General features: G+C 37.2%; 1 protein-coding gene and 1 non-coding gene across 2 annotated transcripts; both read right to left on the bottom strand.

Moving 5' to 3' along the window:
- Positions 1-80: 80 nt before the first annotated feature.
- On the bottom strand, positions 81-19,650 carry LOC137393876 (receptor-type guanylate cyclase Gyc76C-like). The gene is made up of 18 exons (XM_068080588.1): positions 19,541-19,650; positions 18,859-19,060; positions 18,249-18,495; positions 17,159-17,272; positions 13,773-13,921; positions 12,872-12,959; positions 12,278-12,501; positions 11,631-11,786; positions 11,114-11,218; positions 9,981-10,197; positions 8,471-8,623; positions 7,736-7,901; positions 2,125-2,268; positions 1,759-1,882; positions 1,282-1,519; positions 957-1,067; positions 697-798; positions 81-514 (listed from the first exon to the last, which is right to left on the bottom strand). The coding sequence occupies exons 1-18, from the start codon at positions 19,648-19,650 to the stop codon at positions 81-83; spliced, it is 3,084 nt and encodes a 1,027-aa protein (XP_067936689.1).
- On the bottom strand, positions 1,579-1,650 carry Trnae-uuc (transfer RNA glutamic acid (anticodon UUC)). Its single transcript has one exon. It is a non-coding gene; the product is annotated as a tRNA-Glu (tRNA).
- Positions 19,651-19,657: the final 7 nt, after the last annotated feature.

The raw sequence follows: 19,657 nt of genomic DNA, 5'->3' as shown, positions 1-19,657 counted from the left end.
ACTCACAAAGATTTAAATAACCAGATGGTGTAGAAAATATAAGGCAACTGAAATACGACTTGTCTGTGTCATTTCATTGCTTAGCAAGGTTCATCGATTTGAATGACGATGGGACTATGTGACAAGTGCTTTGGGTTTGACAGTAATCGACAACTGGCATTGTCATCATGTATTGGTTCGAAGTTTGGGGCTGTACTCACCCCCAGCTTTCCGATGTTACCTTCGGATATCTGATACGATGAGAGAGAGTCGCATTTAATTTTATGTCTGAAGGAACCTGCCCGTTGGAATACCTGAGATGATTTGGATGAGGAATTTTGAGATTTAATAGAGTTGCTTCGTGAACGTGAAAGCTCAGGCATGATGAGCATGTCAAAGTCACTGCTGACTGTTGAAACCCTTTTATCGCTGGTTATTGGCAATGGCAGAGAGTCCAGTGGCGCTAAGGCAGGTTTACTGTTATCTCTTTGAGGCAAGACCACCGAGCTTTCTAGCCACCATGTTGTCACTTCTCCTGTAAGAGAAATTGAAGTTGCCCTGATACAAGGAAACTCAGTCATATTTTAAGTACAGTATTCGTGCATACCTATACTGTATTGCATAAATGACATGCATCATGATAAGGAAGAGTAATAGTTACCAGATGTAGATCAGATTAGGTAAAGAATTTCCCAGAATAAAGATGTAAAAACTGACCTTTTCCTTTCACATCAATCATTCCCCTTTTCTCACATACGAACTGTCCCTCTTGTTTATCTAATAAATTCTTGGTTTGTTGACTGATCTGTATCTTCATAGCTGAAATAAAAGATATCACATTGTATCATGTTCACAGAGGCTCTCTCCTTAATCGTTTTCCTCTTTTATATACGCTCTGTTTTAGGCAAATTAAGCAGAATACATAAATTCTTGTTCTTTTTGGCATCGTTATAGAGCAAAAATATTGAGATACTTACGCTCCCCTGTTGATTCCAAATGGGATGCTACATTAATTGTATCTCCAAACAGGGTATACTTAGGCATGCTCACCCCCACTACTGCAGCCACACACTGTCCGGAATGTATACCTAAAAAATATAAAAGGAATTTATAGTAACTACTAACAACAACAGGTTAGTTCTGCCATATGTTTTACAGTGTAAATGATCAAATGTGTTTCCAACTTGATTGTCATCACATACCTATCTAACAAAAAGATGCAAACTAGGTGATTGGCATTGACCACTGCTTTGCGCTAGATGTTTCAAATTGCCAATGTCATGCAACAAGTGCAGAACTTACCAATTCGGATCTGTACATGGTGTTTGGCATTAATTGCATGCCGAATTTTAAATGTCTTGAGAGAACGGACAAATTCTAAGGCCATCAAGGCAATTTCAACAGCATGTCGATCACCATTAGGTCGTGGCAAGCCAGATACACATAGATAGGCATCGCCAACTGTTTCAACTTTATAAACATCATAGTTTTTGATGATGGAGTCGAATAGGGTGTACAAGTCGTTCAGAAGTTGGACAACCTACAAAATTGGGTGAAAACCGAGAGTACTATAATAGCATATGATAAAATAAAAGTTTGTTCCCACACCGGGAATTGAACCCGGGCCGCCTGGGTGAAAACCAGGAATCCTAACCACTAGACCATATGGGAGACGCTGTTTGAGATTTGTAATACATTGATTATAAAAAGTATGACTACGGCGTCTAAAGCTGTCAACGTTCGCGTATAAGGCTAACTTAATTTCTTATTGCTGTTTACCTGAATCGGGGTGGCTGACGACGCCAGGGCTGTGAAATCGCAAATGTCAGAGAGCAGAACAGTTATACAAGAATAATTCTCAGGTAGAACCTTCTTTCCTGAAATCAATTGACTGGCCACTTGCCTACAAGAGCAGTACGCTTTCTATTCTTCGATCATAATATCAGTAATTATGATTATGTAAAGAAAGCATTACCTACATTTAGGGAATAAATGAAGACATTCCACTAGGTATGTAACTGTTACCAATGATATGCAGCCCCCCTGTATATCATTGCTGTTACTGAATATAAAGTCTGCTATAATAAAACATGCATATCACATGTTATATTTCATATCAAGTACCATTAAAGACAAGTTTCTTACGGTGGAAGCATCCGATGTAAGATGTTTTCCGTTTTTCGCTTTTCTAGCTGTAATTGAGCAGTTTTTTCCTCAACAAGATCTTCCAATCTCATCTGATAACGTTCCATCATTACTAGCATGTTGTCAACTATCGATCTACCATTCCTTCAGTAGAGAAAACATTGAGAGTAATAGTCAGGTGTTTGCATTGCAGTAATACAACCAGTGGTGTTAGCGCATGTTAGAGTTACTAGGCTTATGTGGATTTAAAAGTTACTCTCTCATGATTGTTTTTTATTCTCAGTACATGTATAAGACGGTACAGTACATGTATAGCCAATCTAGTAGAAGCCACAACAAGCTAGTAAGCTATAGAAAAATTTCTCTATTGTCACAAGGGTGGTGTTGGCTATTGCATTCATGTAAAGCAGTGGTTCTTAAAGGTTGACTTGCAAAAAAATTCACATTACAGTTATTTGGTATCAAAAGATTCACCATGTCTTACTCTGCGGTATTGTAGGTGCAAAATATGTGGAAATGGGATTACAAGCTCTTAAAAGCTCAAAAACGAACAGTTAATCGGAGCCATCACAAAAACGCTGTACTTTGGAATCTTTTTATTTTGATGATGTTCTCAAACGTTTTGGTTATTGTTTTGACAAGCGATGTGACACGAAATGACACATTGACTCATTATGTCAATACGCGATGCCCCGTTTGGCCATCACTGGCTGCAGATGATCACGTTACAATGTTCAACATTTTCATGGCCGTCCATGTACAAGTTTAGCAATCGGCCTACTGCCAGCCATTTTACTGAAAGCTGCCAATTTTGCTTCAAGATATGTATACATATTTTTCATCTTCAAATTCTATCTAGACCACTTTTGTTATACGTGCATGTTTTATTTTGCTCACATATTAACAATTAGTGCTATGCCAAAAATTCAATGTATCTAGACTTTGTGCATCGCTAAAGCTACATATGTAAAGCCACAATCACCACGAAGCTTAAACGGTCCTCTACATTCTACAACGTTCCTCACCCTTACAAAACTATTACTTTCACCACCATCAAAGTCAGTGCTGCTATTTTCATTATTTGTGTAATCACAAAAATTTGAATCTGAATTGAAATATAATTTTTAATTAATTAATAATAATTAATTAATAATAATAATTAATTGGCTATAATTTTCTAACTCGGGAGGTACTTACAAAACTTACACAAAAATGTTCATTTTTACGTTGGAAATTTTCAAACCAAAAATTAAAATTGCTGCGTTATTTTAGGCTAGTTTTATGGGTATATCTTTGGACAACACCGTCAATAATATAAAAGTCATGAAAATCGTTGATTATGTTGTCAACAAATAATAAATTAAGTTAATACGCAATTGCTGGGAAAGTAGCAAAAATGGGTCTATAGCAGTCGACCATAGCAAACGCATAAATGCGTCTACGGCAGTGAAAGGGTTAACCAATCAGTGCTGCAACGAAGTTAGCACACTCAGGAATGGTCAGTTTGTGACTGTCATCATAGTACGTCGTGCAATCTATTTCTTAATATTTTAATATATATACTAACTATGTCGAGCATAAAACGAAAGGGGTTGGATAAATATGTACAATATGGATTTTCATGTATCACGAAACGGGATGGGAGTCGGCGCCTTGTCTGCATGATTTGCACTGCCGAGTTGAGCAAGTCTAGCCTCGCACCGGCAAAACTGAAGGAACACTTCGTGAAGCAGCATGGAGATGGGGAATACAAGAACACAACGCTTGCTGAATTCAAACTGAATAGAGCCAGATTCGATGATAAGGCCACTCTGCCTGCTCTTGGATTTGTACCCACTAACAAACTTATTGTCACAGCATCATACGAAGTTGCGTACTTGATGCCAAAGCAGGGCATGCCAAACACCATTGGTGAAATACTATTAAAACCAGCAGCATTAAAGATGGTGAATGTGATACTCAGAACAGCGACCGAAGCTAAATGATCCCAAATTCCTCTTTCAAATGACACATCAGCAACAGAATAGGTGACATGAGTAAAGACATATTGGCTCAAGTAGTCGCAGATCTGATTTTAAGCTCAGCAAAATTCAGCCTTCAACGAGACCACAGACGTTGCTAATCTAAACCAGTCTGCTGTTTTTGTGCGCAATTTGAAAGACGACATGATAAAAGAAGAGTTATTATTTTGAAAGCCTCTTACAACAACAACTAAGGCAACCGATGTGAAAAAACTTATGGATGACTTCTTCAGAGACAATAATCTTTTGTGGGATATGGTTTCTGCAGTTTGTACAGATGGAGCTCCAGTCATGCTGGAAAAAAATCTGGGTTTTGTGCGCTAGTTACAGCCGAAACACCACACATCTTTGTTACGCATTGTATTCTGCACAGGCATGTGTTGGCAACAAAAAACTCGCCTCTATAAATGACAAAAGTATTAAAAACTGTAGTAGAATGTGGGAACTAGGTGCAAACTAGTGCTCTGGGGCATTACACCTTCAGTGAGCTGTTCAAAAAAATGGATGCTGAATTCGAGGTACTACTGTAATATTCTAATGTTCAGTGGTTATCCCGGGGACAGGTGCTGAATCATGTTTTACCTTGTATGTAGAATTAGCCATGTTTTTGCATGAGTACCAACATTGCCATGCGGATTGCCTCAAAAATTCTGAGTTCATTCTCATTTTAGCGTACATGGTTGATATATTTACAACTCTCAATCACCTTAATCAGCAGATGCAGGGTGGTGGAGTCAACATCATGGAAGCAGAAGAAAACCTGAAGGCTTTTCAAAAAAAGCTACCATTAGGAAAAGACGAATAGAAAACAAGAACTTTGCAAACTTTCCCCTTCTGAACAACTGTGTAAGTAATATCAAAGATGTGTCTAGAATTGGGGTCATTTCTATACCTATGGAACCTTAGATAAGCTGGTAGTCTCTCGATGAATACTTCCCTACACGAGAATCATATCCAGCATATGCAGCTGTTCATGTTTGCTGTTGAAACAGAAGAAGTCAATGATGAATACCTTAAAGAAGTCACTGAAATTCGACAGAGCAAGGTTCAACAGCAACTCTTCAGAACAACAACGCTCTCAATGTTTTGGTGTAGACAAATAAAAAAGTATCCAGTTATTGCCAAGAAAGCCTTCAGTTTTTTATACTATTTGTTACTAGATATCTTCGCGAGCAATCCTGTTCGAGGTTGCTGAACATAAAAACAAAAAAAAGGAACAAACTTTGCTGTGAAAATGACATGAGATTGACACTTGCCAAGGTAAAGCCACGCATATCTGAACTGGCCTCTCAAAGGCAACGACAGAAGACACACTGATTTGCAGGTATGTGATTTGTTGTGAATTCAGGCACTATGTTGGTTTTGATCTTTGAACAAGGTGATGTTCATGCATGGTTCATTTTGTGCACCATTAAAAAAACATGTACGACTTGAATGTGAAAACAAATTTTATTTTATTTTACACTAAAGTTGGGTTCGGTTGCATTATGAATTGAGCGATGGATCTATTGCTCAATAGATGCTCTATAGATTGCTCTAGTGCTGCTCCGCGATCCGGATGGATAAAGTGGGAGAAAAAAAAGTAGGGTTCGGTGAATGCGCATATGAAACTGGTGGAGTTCGGTAGCCCCAACAAGGTTAAGAACCACTGGTGTTGACAATTATCCAGTACATCTTTCCACGAATCGTCAGACATCGGCGTACTAAAGTCTTTGTCTAGATTTGAGGTATTTTGTTACGCCTGGTCTAGACGTTGTTAATCCAATGTTGTTAGTCATTTATATTATTTTTTATAAGAGAAAAATTCGGTGATGACTAAAAATCTCATAACCACTCATAATCTCATAAAACGGCGATAAAAACCTAAGAACTTCAAATCGCTTAACAATTACCTCAAATCTGAGCGAATTACATTACACCTAGATTCGAGGTCTTCCTGTGCATTATGTCACAAGAGTCAAGTTGCTATTGTTATGTCAAGTCGGCATTTCTAGGGGTTTTGCAGCAACTTTTCTTGATGCAAAACATTAAGTACAGACTTGTATGTGTACGGTAGCTTGTATCGTAGCTTGTATAATTCCATATGCAGTTTGGTTTACCGCCTTCACTGTAAAAACAGATGTTTGTCTTGCCCACGAGCAACCAGTCTAGTGTAACCTTTTTATTTATTGGTCACACTGTTGACAATGAAGCACATGAATCAGAAAAACAGAGCACAATGCTGCTGTAGTTAATTTTATATAACAAGTAACGACTGCAGGCAAAGGTGCCAATAGTTACCTTTTCTAAAGCCTGGTTTCCATATACGCCGCAAAGCACCGCGACAGCACAGCAGGCTATTGCGGTGAAATGTGAACCTACACACTAGGTACCACCGAGTACCACCGGTAGTTGCCGGTGGTCAACGCAAGAGTTTAGCGCTGTTCAAATTTTGCGTAAAGCCGAAAGCAAAACCTTCCCGAAATGCACTGTACAGGTGAAGGTTGCCATTATCGAAACGGCATGGTAAGCGAACATTTTATGCGATTATTAGCAATGCAGCTTTATATGTGAACAGAAGCCGCCGAGCCTAGGGTCACAAGGATTTTGTAGCGCAAGTTACCGCCAGGGTCTCACAATCAATATGGGAACCAGGCTTTAAGGTAACTGCTTTGCTGGCGGTTTTAGCACAACACTTACTCTATAAAGTGTACCGAAATATGTGAGCTACCATCATGCTATCACATCATGCGAGCTACCTAAGTCCCTAAGTTAAGTATTAGATCCGCAATTTTAAGCAACAGTTTTTGAACTAGCTAGTTAATCACAGTGGTACTTCGATGTCTCAGGTTACCAAAGCACACATAAAATCACAGGCTAAAGCACCTTATTCTACTTGACATAAACAAATGCACAGAGCGTAGACCCATCAAGTCACCAAAAATACCTTGCACTGTTCTCAATGAATTGCCACTGCACAGCAGAAGAATGAAGAGTAATACATTTTAAATTACTGATAAGATACTATATATTGTACACTCTTTATATCTGAGTATGACAAGCTGCCAGTTAATCTAACACAATGTGTAGGAGAGCACAACTACTGCAACTCAATAATACAACAAGAGACTCCTGTTATATGAATGATTTAATCATATTTTTTCCTTGATAACCTGTGGCACTGGAGCAGGAAACCCACGTTACAAATTCTCCTATGGGAATAAGCATTGATTTGCTGTTTTGCTAATCAAATGGTTTCACAGATTATGTTAAATAGCTGCTGATTCTGAAATCTTATAACTGAGCACGTAATCTGCAGATATCTGGTCTAAATATAGCAGTTTATGCTTGATAGAAATGGTACAAGTAACGGTAATTATCTCCTTCGTATGTAATAGTAATTATCTCCGTCGTATGTAATGGTAATTATCTCCTTCGTATGTACTGGTAATTATCACCTTTGTATGTAATGGTAATTATCTCCTTTGAATTTATCTTCTCACTTACGCCAGTACAAGGCAGACCATCCAAGTGAGTTTGCATATGGCATGACCATTAACCATGTCGCATACTCGGTTGTACACGGACAGCACTTCAGTAGATACACTTACATGATGGCATGAAAAGGTTTGAGCTGATTGCTGAGGGTCTGAAAGTCTGGCCGCAGCTTGGGGGAGGATTGCCAGCACAGAAGCATGACATTCTTGAGGTAGTCCTCACAGCAGAGCCAAGATGTCTCAGGGTGGTAGCCAAACCCACAAACGCGTTCCAGAACCTCTGTAGTCAAGAACAGATGGTCATCTTACAAAGTGTCTTGTTAATAACCAAGGATTTTAATCAAAAAATAGATACATGTAGGCGAGGAGCAGTTGCCAAAGTGAACAGCTCTCACCCAGAAGTACAAACTATTTTCTAAATCATTAGTTTTTAAACTTCAAGACAAAAAGCAATTGTCGTCAGCGGTCTTGAAGGAGTTTCCTATTCAGTACACTAGTAATGAAAGGGATAATGAACACCATCCTAGCCTAATTGCATAAATTAGGGCATCACCCAGTCCAATTTTCTTTATCATTATTGCATTGAAAACTTTTATCAAGCAATACGACTTCATGAGTGGTCGATAAAAGTTAGACCAGTTTAGCAGCGATTAACTGTGAACTACATAACTGCTGCTAGCTATTTCAAGGCTGTTTAGTAGAAACATAGCACTACAGCTGACTGCATAATCGCAGATAACTTCAGTAATCTACATATCTAGACTACTCTGTGCAGCAATCCAAAGACCTGATAAAAGTTATTTGAGATGCACCATAACATGAACTTGTCAGAACTCGTCACACGCATACCTTCAAGTTGGTCATCACAGTAATTGTAACCTCTGCCAAACGGTCCTTGCTTACCAATCACTTCATACAGTATTATACCGAATGAATAGATGTCAGCTTTTTGAGATGCCTGTTGGGTCTTTTTAATCACCTCAGGAGCACACCAGAGGTAGTCTGCCAACAAATACAGATTCTATGAGTCATCCAAGTCAGGGGTGCCAACATCAAATACAGACTCTATGAGTCATCCAAGTTAGGGATAAACAAGACTGCCAACATCAAATACAGACTCTATGAGTCATCCCAATCAGGGGTAAACAAGTCTATATAGTTAGATGTAGTTCACAAGTGCACAGAGTATGCTACTAGCAGAGGTTTAGTGTGGAGATAATAAATATTACTGCACACCTCTAAAACATTCAAGCCAAAACTGCAAATATTACAATTCAAAATACTACAATTTGGAATTTGTAGAAGAATTAACAAGCAAAATAGATTTTGTCAAAGTAAATCGGTTGTTAGAATATTGTAGATCAAAAAGGTGTGTCCATAGAGTTGCCATAAAGTCCATAGAGTTGCTGCCTTAGCGTCAGCAGCCATAGTGCTGAGCATCAGTAAGTTATGTATCAGACAGTGGGAGAGATAACGAGATAAAACTTGCACACTTTAGAATGCTGAGCTTCATGCTAAGTATAGCTCTGAGTGTACAAACATAACATAACACACAATGAAGACTAGGTAATAAACGTAAATTTTTTATGTACTCCAACTGAGGTGCGATACGCTAAATTGAGGACTTGCTTTAGAATTCTACACGGTGAGTGTAAACAAACTAAGCGATGTCTCTGACATATTACATAGCTCGGTTATATGTAATACTAGCTATAGCCTACTACCCGGCATTGCCTGAGTAATAAAAAAACTTTGGTCAGAAAATTGATTTGTATTTAACATATAACAACATTTACCGTTCTAGCTTTTAAATTACATATCATGAGAAAGGTGTTAGTTGAAATAATTTAATGAAAAATAAAAACAATTGTTAAGGTTTTCAAACTTTGTCAAACAACTTCAAACTCATATTTTCTCATATCATGAGGAAAATGTTTTGTGCAGGTCAAATAAATTAAAAAAATAAAACGACATTAAAAAGGTTTAGATGAAAATGTGAAATAATTAGCAAGTAATATGTAGCTAAATTAAGTCGGTTTTGCTACGGTATTGATACAATTAATACGAACTGAGAAAACAAAATAAAAATCCTGAATATGTAGAATTCTTGCATAGAAGTACGTGTGTATAACAAAAGTTACTGTGCCGTTGCCGTCAGGAGGTATCTATCAAAACTTACACAAAATATTTCTCAACAGAAGCGTCGTAACACGTAGCCGCATCGCTAAAATGATGAACGTGCGCTATAGCTATAACTATAGCCGGAATGCAGACATACGACATACTTTGAGAAATGTATATATATGTAGATTATTGACATTTAAAGCCATTCATGTGGTGAGCTTAAGGTAACACTTACCTCTTTCCTTTCTACACTTTGCCCTGATGTCCGTCAGACCAAAGCCAGAAAGTTTAACAACCCAACGACCGGTGACAAGACAGTTGGAGCTCTTGAGGTTTCCATGAACGCCAATTGGACTAGTCTTGTGTATGTACTTTAGACCCCTGAGAATGTCCATGACAATGGAGGACACGAATGTCTCATCGATGTGTACCGGCTCAAACAGGAATATCTCCTGTGGTAGATATATGTGTTGAGTTTTAACTGCTAAACACCCATAGCAAGTTGTTCTTGAGAGACATAGTACATATTAAATTGATTACAGTAAATGGTTTACAGACGCGGCTTGGAGTTCAGTTCTCGAAATAAATTATAACAGGAGTTAACAAGCAATTCCCTTGATGTTTTGGCTATCTAATTTTGATATGCAACTTTTTGCATTTAATGATGACAGTAGAATTCATTAAGTAACAGCCAGTGGTAATAATGATAATCTATTAGTTAGCAAAAACTAACTATTTTTTGGATAAAACAAGTGATTATAAATAGTCACTCAACAATCTTTACTGCAAAAACAGCTGTATCTGTTTGTTTGTCTGAAGCTAGGTTTAAGAATTAGGATAAAAGGTTGCTTTGTATTGACTTTGAACCAAAGAACTTCAGCTTGGTAGACTGACAATCTAACACTTGCTCTAATCAACCGCCTGCCGACATTTTGGCATAATTGTGAATTCTTATTTTTGGTACTTTATCGGTACACTTGACGATCTCTCACGGCACACTAAACTGTTAGGGTACTAGTTACTAGGGTACTAGTTACTAGGGTACTAGTTACTAGGGTACTAGTTACTAGGGTACTAGTTACTAGGGTATTAGCTACTAATACTGTTAGCTACTAATACACGTAAATAAAAAATGTGCAATTACCGAGAAAACAATGCCATTGGCAAATAGGCTGTGACTAATACCGTCAACTCAGTGTTTAGTATAAGTGTAGTTAGCAAAACTCATGAAATTACATTTTATTTGTCTAATTTTACATAATTTGAATAATCTAATTGACATATTTTAATATTTTCATACTACTCAGTAACCTGAGTAGAAGTGGATAATAATGTTGAGTGTCAGAGACTAAGCATAAAATATTGTACCTCTAGGCTGCCTTTGATGCAGTACTGTGTGACAAGCATTATGTAGGAGGACTTCACGCTGGCCCCGTAAAATGTTGCTATGTTCTCATGGTGAGTACCAACCATCTACAACCAACAGGATGTTACGCTAATTAAGCATAAGAATAGTTCAGCTTTGTAGCTAATGAGAGGGTGGACCAGCATCCGCTCCTCAATTACAGCCTCCGTCTTATAAATAAAATAAATACTGCAAAAGCAGCATTTCTTTCATTTAGAAACCAATAAAGATGACACGAGCCATTTGCTAGATATTCAAACACTTGCCTCAAATCTCAAAAAACAAATTTTGAATTTTTATCAAGTACTGAGAGAATATAAGCTGTTACATTGCTCTTAGAACTTATTACACCCACACAAACACACAAACAAATATGTCAAAGATGTAGAGATTCAAGACCACTCAGTAAAGCTCCCTATCAGGGAGTTATCTCCTATCTGAATGCTTGATGAATACAAACAATGATCTTCCACTACTTACTATCTCCAGCTCCTTCTGATTACGCTTACTCAGCTGAAAGTCTTTGATTACAATTTTCTTGAAACCAACTGGCTGCTCTTTAAAATATCCGAAGTCTGTAGTTGTCTCTTTGTCAGCGTTCAACTTGTCACTATCAGTTACGAAAGGCTGCCGTGTCTGTGGATGAGCCAATATGTCAACCTCTCATCAACTCAATATTTTCATAATGTTAGTGAATCATAAAGGCAATTAATTGCTGAAGGTCACTAACCTTATAAAAGTGTGAGGGTGTCACAACTCCCAACTGTATGCAGAATATAGGATTGTGTGTTGTGTTTAGTTACGCATGAACCAAACACTCAAAAAAACTTTTCTGAATCTATATACTTAAAAATTAAGCGAAGTACTTTTAGACAATTTGCAAATATGTTTTAAATAAAAGAATTCGTTAAAAAATATTTAAAAGCTCATGTTTTAAAAAGACTAAATATTTACAAATAAGTGTGGCTGTTGTTAATATTACAAATTGCCTGATTGTGTGAAATAAATTTTGTAAATAAAAGCTAAAAGCCCTAACCTACTTGCAGGTAAAGAATGCCTAGAACAGAGAGAACAATGCTTTACCTGCAGATAGAGAATAAATATAAGGAGAGAGCCTACTGACTTACCTGCAAGTAAAGACTAGATGTTTCCCCATCAAGCTCTTGATTTGCATCGCACTCAAATAGAGCAATGTCTTTGCTAGAGATTTGCCAAGATGGTTTACCACCGCTGTAATGGTTGTTTCTACTATACTTCCTGTAGACCCACCAAATGAAGCCAGCGACACACACAAGTATGATAAGCACTAGGATGCCGATGACAACATATAGCGCTGACATGGTGGCTTTATCTAAAAAAGAAAAACTTCGCTGTTCGTGCGCGAAGAGCCAGACTTCATCCGGTCAAAATTATATTTTCTATTAATTAAAATGAAATAATTTCAACTCAGGTTTTTTGAACAAATGTTTTGGTATCATGAGCAGTAGCAGGCGGTGCACTAGAAAAAACATGAATTATAAAATTGTATAACTATTTGTACTAAATTACAATTATAAAATCGCATACTTGAAACGGAAAGCATTCAATGTAGTGTTCATATTAGTACTGTATTCAGTATTTAGAATTGGTTAGTAAATTTGCTTAGCAGACAGATAAAATATTTTTAGATTTTTGTTTTGCAGTCAATTGTATTAAAGAGTGATATGAGCTTGTAAACATACCTTGTCGAGTGGCCGCGTCCTCTCCGCTATCCTCTCTCCAACTAGAGTAAAGTGCTCGAGTCTCGTTGCACCAAACCATCTGCGCCTTCTATAACAACATTACATCTAATCAGTTACTTCTTTATGTCATTACCATCATGGTTTTCCAATCCCTGTAATTTCTAAAATTAATCCCCAAAGGAAAACCTAATTTTCTATTTCTAGTATAGCTAATATCATCGAGCAAGAAACAACAGTCTGTCAAATGTCGAGCGAATCTTACAAACTCACTGAAGGAAAGACTGACATGTTTACCGATACCACCAAGCGAGCTACGGAATGCTGACCGTGTGAGTTTATAAGCTGAGACGTGCAGGAAATCATCCATTGATTTATTATCCTTGTTGAGATCTTTACATAATCAAGCCTGGGAGTTATTAAAAATTCCATCGCACAAGTGTGCTGCATAACGTGAAACATACTTGAATATGACTAGCGATTATATTACGAATGACGTCGGACTCACTTCACATCAACGACGAACGGTAACGAGTATGTCTTACATACGTTTAAGTAAACACTTTTTATATAACTTGTTGGCCTCTTCACAAACAGTTTTCTTTATGTTGAAAGATAAGACGCCAAACATCTTAAAAGACTGAGTAAAGAGGGTCAACGAACGTTGCGAGTAATAAATTATTAACTGAAGGCATTTCGCAAGACATGCAGGTTCACGCTGTGACAGAAATTATCTGCAAATTCTACAGCACTGTCTTTAACAGTCAACCATTTTTTATTCAAACTAAGGATGCATCAGAGAAAATATTCTGGACAAAGAGAAGAATTTCAGAATAAAGAATAAATCTTTTCAATGAGCAAAAAATTGAACAAAGAGTAGCCATTTATTAGGTAGGTTGCTTACCCGCGTATCACCCGTGTGCTTAAAACTAGCCAACTTATAAAAGTTGGGGCCTCCAGCTCCCTGACAGGACTCCGCTCTGTAGTGCCACGAAGTGTAGGCGCCCAGTGCCCAGCCCTTTTCATCAAAGCACATTATTTCATCTAGACCAGCTGTAATAGAATTAATACATTCCCTGATGGGCTCTGGACAATATTTACAATGTCTCGCACCAATCAAGGATTAGGCCTGGGGAGTATAAAATCCATTACCTGCTTTTTGTCAGCAATCAATATACAATAACTGGGTAAAAGTCACTCATCAATTCAAAGGACCATAGTTGTCTAACAGGCAAGAAGAACCTGACAATTGTGATTCAAACGAAAAAGATCAAAGCGTAAAAAAGGTGATTGAAAACTTATCACAAGGGTTTTCCGGCTACTATTTCACATATGTTCACACATGTGAGCGCGTCCTTCCGCAAGAGACCCATCCAAATCTTATTCCTGATTCATTAATTCTCAAGCCAATGTTGTCACCATTAAGGAATTCAAAATCTAAACAGTTAGAGATTTAATACTTGTTTTTAATAAGTGTATCGATGTACAAGTACATCTATGTACTAGTATACCTATGTACAAGTATATCAGTGTACATACATATCAATGTACAGGTACATCTATGTACAAGTGCATCTATGTACAAGTACATCTATGTACAAGGGCATCTATGTACAAGTACAATTACAAGTATATCTATGTACAAGTATATCAATGTACAAACATATCGATGTACAGGTACATCTATGCACAGGTACATTTATGTACAAGTACATCTATGTACAAGTGAATCTATGTACAAGTGCATCTATGTATAAGTACAATTACAAGTATATCTATGTACAAGTATATCTATGTACAAGTGCATCTATGTACAAGTGCATCTATGTACAAGTACAATTACAAGTATATCTATGTACAAGTATATCAATGTACAAACATATCGATGTACAGGTGCATCTACATGTATGTACAGGTACACTTATGTACAAGTACATCTATGTACAAGTGCATCTATGTACAAGTGCATATATGTACAAGTATATCTATGTAGAAAAAAGATTGACAACGTGGCATGCGCTTACTGTCTACACATCTTGACATAAGCTTGTGTAGAAGATGCTGGATTCGTCTTCTCCTTGATAAAGCCATCTGGTCAGCCATGAGATTGAGGTAGATAGTCAATCCTTGTCTCAAAAAGTCCACCTAAACTGAGAGGCATTGGAAGGTGTAAGCTGCTCATTATAAAAATCATAGCAGTCAGGAACAGAGGAGTTTCTCCACTGATATCACCTCCTCTTGAAAACAAACTTAGTAGAAAATAGAAAACCTGAAGAAATCTTGAGCCAGAGCAAAGGAGTTATTACATTTAGGATTAAAAAGGCCTCATTCTTCTCAGTGATAATGTGTTTATTCTTTAAGCATACATGACAGTGAATTGCCACATACTATTTCATATGACTGAAGATGGTCTATTATATTTACACAATAAGTCTGTATAGGTAATTCATGAATGTTACACTTATCGTATATATAGGGTGTAAATGACCATTACATAACTACTTTATTTATACATATGAAATGTGTTTGTAAGACTGCAAACCTGGCCTTCATACATAGCTGGCTAAATTTATGTGTAGAAGATAGGCAGAACACAGGGTAACAGATTAAAACTTATGGGCACAAATTTTATATTCCACATGTCTGTGAGAAGGCTAAGCACAATGAGATAGCTATAATAGTGTGTCACCTGACTCTTAGAAGTATTGCTGGTTGGCTGCAGCAGATATAACGAAGCTGATGAGTTTGACATTGTAACCATTAGCTCCAGTCCTGAAATGAATTATAGTCATATCTTTAAGAGCACATAACTCCAAGGTGTAAAAGTTGACTCATCAAAGAATATTTATATTTTAATATGTGTGAGGTTGTGTGCAGACTAGCCATTTACATGAAGGTTTGTCAAGTTTAATAAATTTATTAGCGGAGTGTAAACTGTGACCAATTACCCTGATTGTGACGTGCTATCAATTGTGTGAACACTGCTACATGTGAAATGTAACTTTGACAAGCCTACATTTGGCATACACTGTCTCACATTTGTAACAAGTAATAATAATAATAAGATGGCTGTCTGTCGAGAATCGACAAAGACTTGCATCTTAGCGATGCATGCTTGGGTCGAGCAGTATGGTAGAGAAGAGGTGACTCAGTTCTCAGTGTCTACCACTTCCGGAACTGTCAGATTAACCTGAAGGGATGCCTTTCGCAACACGTTCAGTCTGACAGAGCCAGATAGCCATTTCACTTGCCTAATGTGCGAAGGACAGCGGTGGATCTTTAATGTGCCCACGTTGTCAGTGTGGTACAAGAGGCCTCCAAGTTATGGTCTAAATCCGAAAAACCCAGCAATTTAGGGTTGAAATCTTGCTAAGAGCTTTTTGTAAGATCGGCCTTAAAAAATCAAGATTCTATAAAATATATATTAATTCTCATTTGTAACAAGTAACCACTTGCAAAATGCCACCACTATTGAGATGACACTATTTTTGGTAAACAGCTGCTTGAGACATGAACTGCCACTAGTGACACGCATCACCATTCGTGACACACTGACATTTGTGATGCAAAGTCACATATGACATCCTATCACCTGTGGTGCAGTCTTGGGTGGCTTTTATTCACTTGTTACACTCGTTCCCAGTTAGAATGAAAATTCACTTGTGACACTGTCTGTCACTATCACAAAGGCTCTAATCAACAGATTAACAGTAGGGAAACTAAAATAGGTGAAATTTATTAGTCCAAAACATTATATGCTGTAAAGGAATAATGGCGATCTTTTCAATAGATGAATGTGTCAAAACAGAATGATTACGGTTCTTTTTTACTGCTTTCAAAACAGTGCAGCCTCGCAAATATTTTTAAAGACACAAACGACTTTCACATAGCAAATTTAAATTGCTAAATAATTCAAATTTTTTTAGTATTGATAAAAAATGCCGGGCTGACCTTGTGCACACCAAACTAATATATGGCTTACAAGTATGAACAGTACTAACAGTGCATGAAATTTATATATTTTTATAAGTGTATATACTTGTATATACAAGTGTACATGTGTGTATATGCTTGTGTATATGTGTATATACGTACTTGTATACTTGTATAAAGCTTTATAGTCGTGAAATATTTGTATCTTTCCATTGCTTTTTGGTGCTAGCCTCTATACACAAGCCTATATGATTTCATTAGCCAGTCACCATAGCTATTCCATGTTATTATATGCATGTATATATAGAGTACTACGGTGCACAAGAAGATCAGTAAAGCCAATACGAGTGATCTAACCTTGAACAACTGTCAGTGATTCATTGCTGACGAGTATGACAGAGCTCCAGTGCCTACTTGCGACACGCTGCCAGCTACTCACCACATCTGCCGAGTTGCCCAGGATTACTAAAACTGCAAGTAAATGTTATGAGCTTCCATATTACCAGAGTTGAGTGGTCGTAATGAGCAGAAATCATCAGCATGAAGCTTTGATAACCGCTGCTAATCGTTTACAGTTATGTGCAAAATAAACTGGACCCCTTTTCATGGAAAACTAAAATTTTCCTTTACCACATTGTTACTTATTGTGAATTTAGTCAGTAGCCATAAATTATATATTAATTTTCATTTAATCTTGATTTCAAATATGTAAACCTAACAGCTGTAAAATTCCTTTTTTGAATGTTTATAAGTAGACAAAATTCTGAACATTTCACTTTTAATGGTTGAAGATAACAATCAGTACCGATATGATATTTCTTTGTGTATTTCAAGTCATATACATGATAATGTAGATTCCACAATCCCAACAAAAAAAAATTTGCTTACTCATGAAAACCTGCTGCTATAACCTGCTGAAACAGAATGTGAAGAGAGAATTTGCTATTTGCCATCATACAACCTTTAAAACGATCTCTTCCTTTCTGGCTGAGTTATTCACCAAAACCTCAGTGTTGTGCTTCTCTTAAACCACTAAAACTCACCTTAGCTACAACATGTATATCAATTACACCTGGTCACAGATAAAGCATGCTCCTTAGCTACTGCAATTACAAAATTGCCAAAAATGTGCTGTTTTAAATTTACATTCAAACTTACCAAATGGCAAGTTTTATTTTAGAGTGAAGGGCATGATCAAGGGTAAAGTGATCAATTCAAGCAACCTGCGTCAGTTTCTTGCATAGCGCTCAATATGATTTGCAATCTGCAGAAAAGGTGATGAAATAATAAATTTAGTTTTTCACACAAGCAGAAGCCTAACGCCTTCTTCCCTCATGCATATGGATAGTTGGTGTTTAATCTTAGTTCAATACACTTTCAAAAGTGTAACTGCTAACCCAAGGCTTAGATTGGACTGACCATGAGCAGCCAAGCACACCACACTTACCTTGATCATTTGAATCAAGTAAACAGCTCCTACAGATTTGGTTAACCACTCCTCTGCGGAACAGATTTCTAGCCAAGGTTTCAGACTCTGGTGCAGATGGTTGGAGAAGGACAGGATGTGCATCAGCATTGACAAAGGTGAGTAAGCTGCTGATATATGCCTCCAAAGTCCTCCAAGTTGGGTCTAGACGAATGTGCGTGCGATAGAGAGAGTTTTCATAGAGTACTTCAAGAGGCTCAGAGCAGCCCTGTGAAAATAGAGAGCTGTTCTATCAACCAATCGTTTTATCAATATCAAGCGGGTGTCTAGCCTACTACCAATTATTGTTCTGAGCAAGAAATATAGGAATATCTAATGTATGATTAAACTTGGTACGTATTAGAACAAATGATATTGTAATAAATGTTAAAACAGCAAAACCTTTAATATCAAGTCTTATGCACATAATTTGATGCATCTACTGTAACAGGCAAATATCTTGGGTGCTTGTAACATGTACACTGTTTACACGCATAGATTCAATGGAAAAGGTGTATTTCAACACATTTTCTTTTCCAGATAAGATTTACTTGTTTAGTTCTTGATGCTCAAAGGAGATGAAAACACTAACAGCTGTAAATATGGGAAGGTTCCAAGCAGCAGCCAACTCAAGTTGTAGAGCACATGTATCCACCAGGCTTATAATCATATCAAGGTCAGCATTTGCCCACACCAGTGAAAGACGCGCTGCTATGGAATGCCTGTTTGGAGCTACTTGAAAATCTGCCTGAATGTTAGACTGCTTCGCAAAATCATCAACAGCTTCACTGTACCTAAAAAACATGGTACGAGATACAATAACTTCTAATACTATAGAACATATTTATAAAAAAGGTTCAGCTCCAAAAAAAGATTGCAACCAGTGGCCAACAATATGACTAAAAACCCTTCAAGTCATATAAAACGATTCACCATGGTACATATAACATAATAACAGAATGATACTTACACGTAAGAATTGATACTTGATGATAGAATGACACCGATACTGATTGACCTGCCCTGGAGTGCAAGCAATATGATCTGCAGCATTATGTAAAATATATAGGTACAGTGAGTAGCCATTGTAGTCTGACACAAAACTACCAGTAAATGCAACTCCAAAGCTCTGACGACAAAACTGATTGATAAATGCGGCAAGTGATTAAATATTAATCACATAGGCTATACAAACATGGTGGCCTTTGATTTTGGTGATATACTGTAACTGACAGCCTCTTTGTATGTTCTTAACAACATATATCATCACTCACCAACATCCGTCACTGTCATCATCAGCGATATAATACCATTTAATAGTCCTTATACAACCAATGTAGACATATTGTTTATTGATTAAATAAAAATTCTCTGCTTCAAGCATGCTCTCG

This window comes from Watersipora subatra, chromosome 4, assembly GCF_963576615.1.
Source record: "Watersipora subatra chromosome 4, tzWatSuba1.1, whole genome shotgun sequence".
In the NCBI taxonomy this organism is placed as follows: domain Eukaryota; kingdom Metazoa; phylum Bryozoa; class Gymnolaemata; order Cheilostomatida; family Watersiporidae; genus Watersipora; species Watersipora subatra.
Note: the sequence above shows the minus strand (reverse complement) of the source record. Positions and strands in the feature narration are given on the sequence as shown.

Excerpts from the sequence above, each read along its gene's own strand:
- LOC137393876 (XM_068080588.1), bottom strand. The coding sequence starts at position 19,650 with ATGCTTGAAGCAGAGAATTTTTATTTAATCAATAAACAATATGTCTAC. Across the intron at positions 8,624-9,980 it reads AAAGTGTAGAAAGGAAAGAG|ACTACCTCTGGTGTGCTCCT; the intron begins GTAAGTGTTACC and ends ATTTGTTGGCAG. Across the intron at positions 1,068-1,281 it reads CCATGTACAGATCCGAATTG|GTATACATTCCGGACAGTGT; the intron begins GTAAGTTCTGCA and ends TATATTTTTTAG.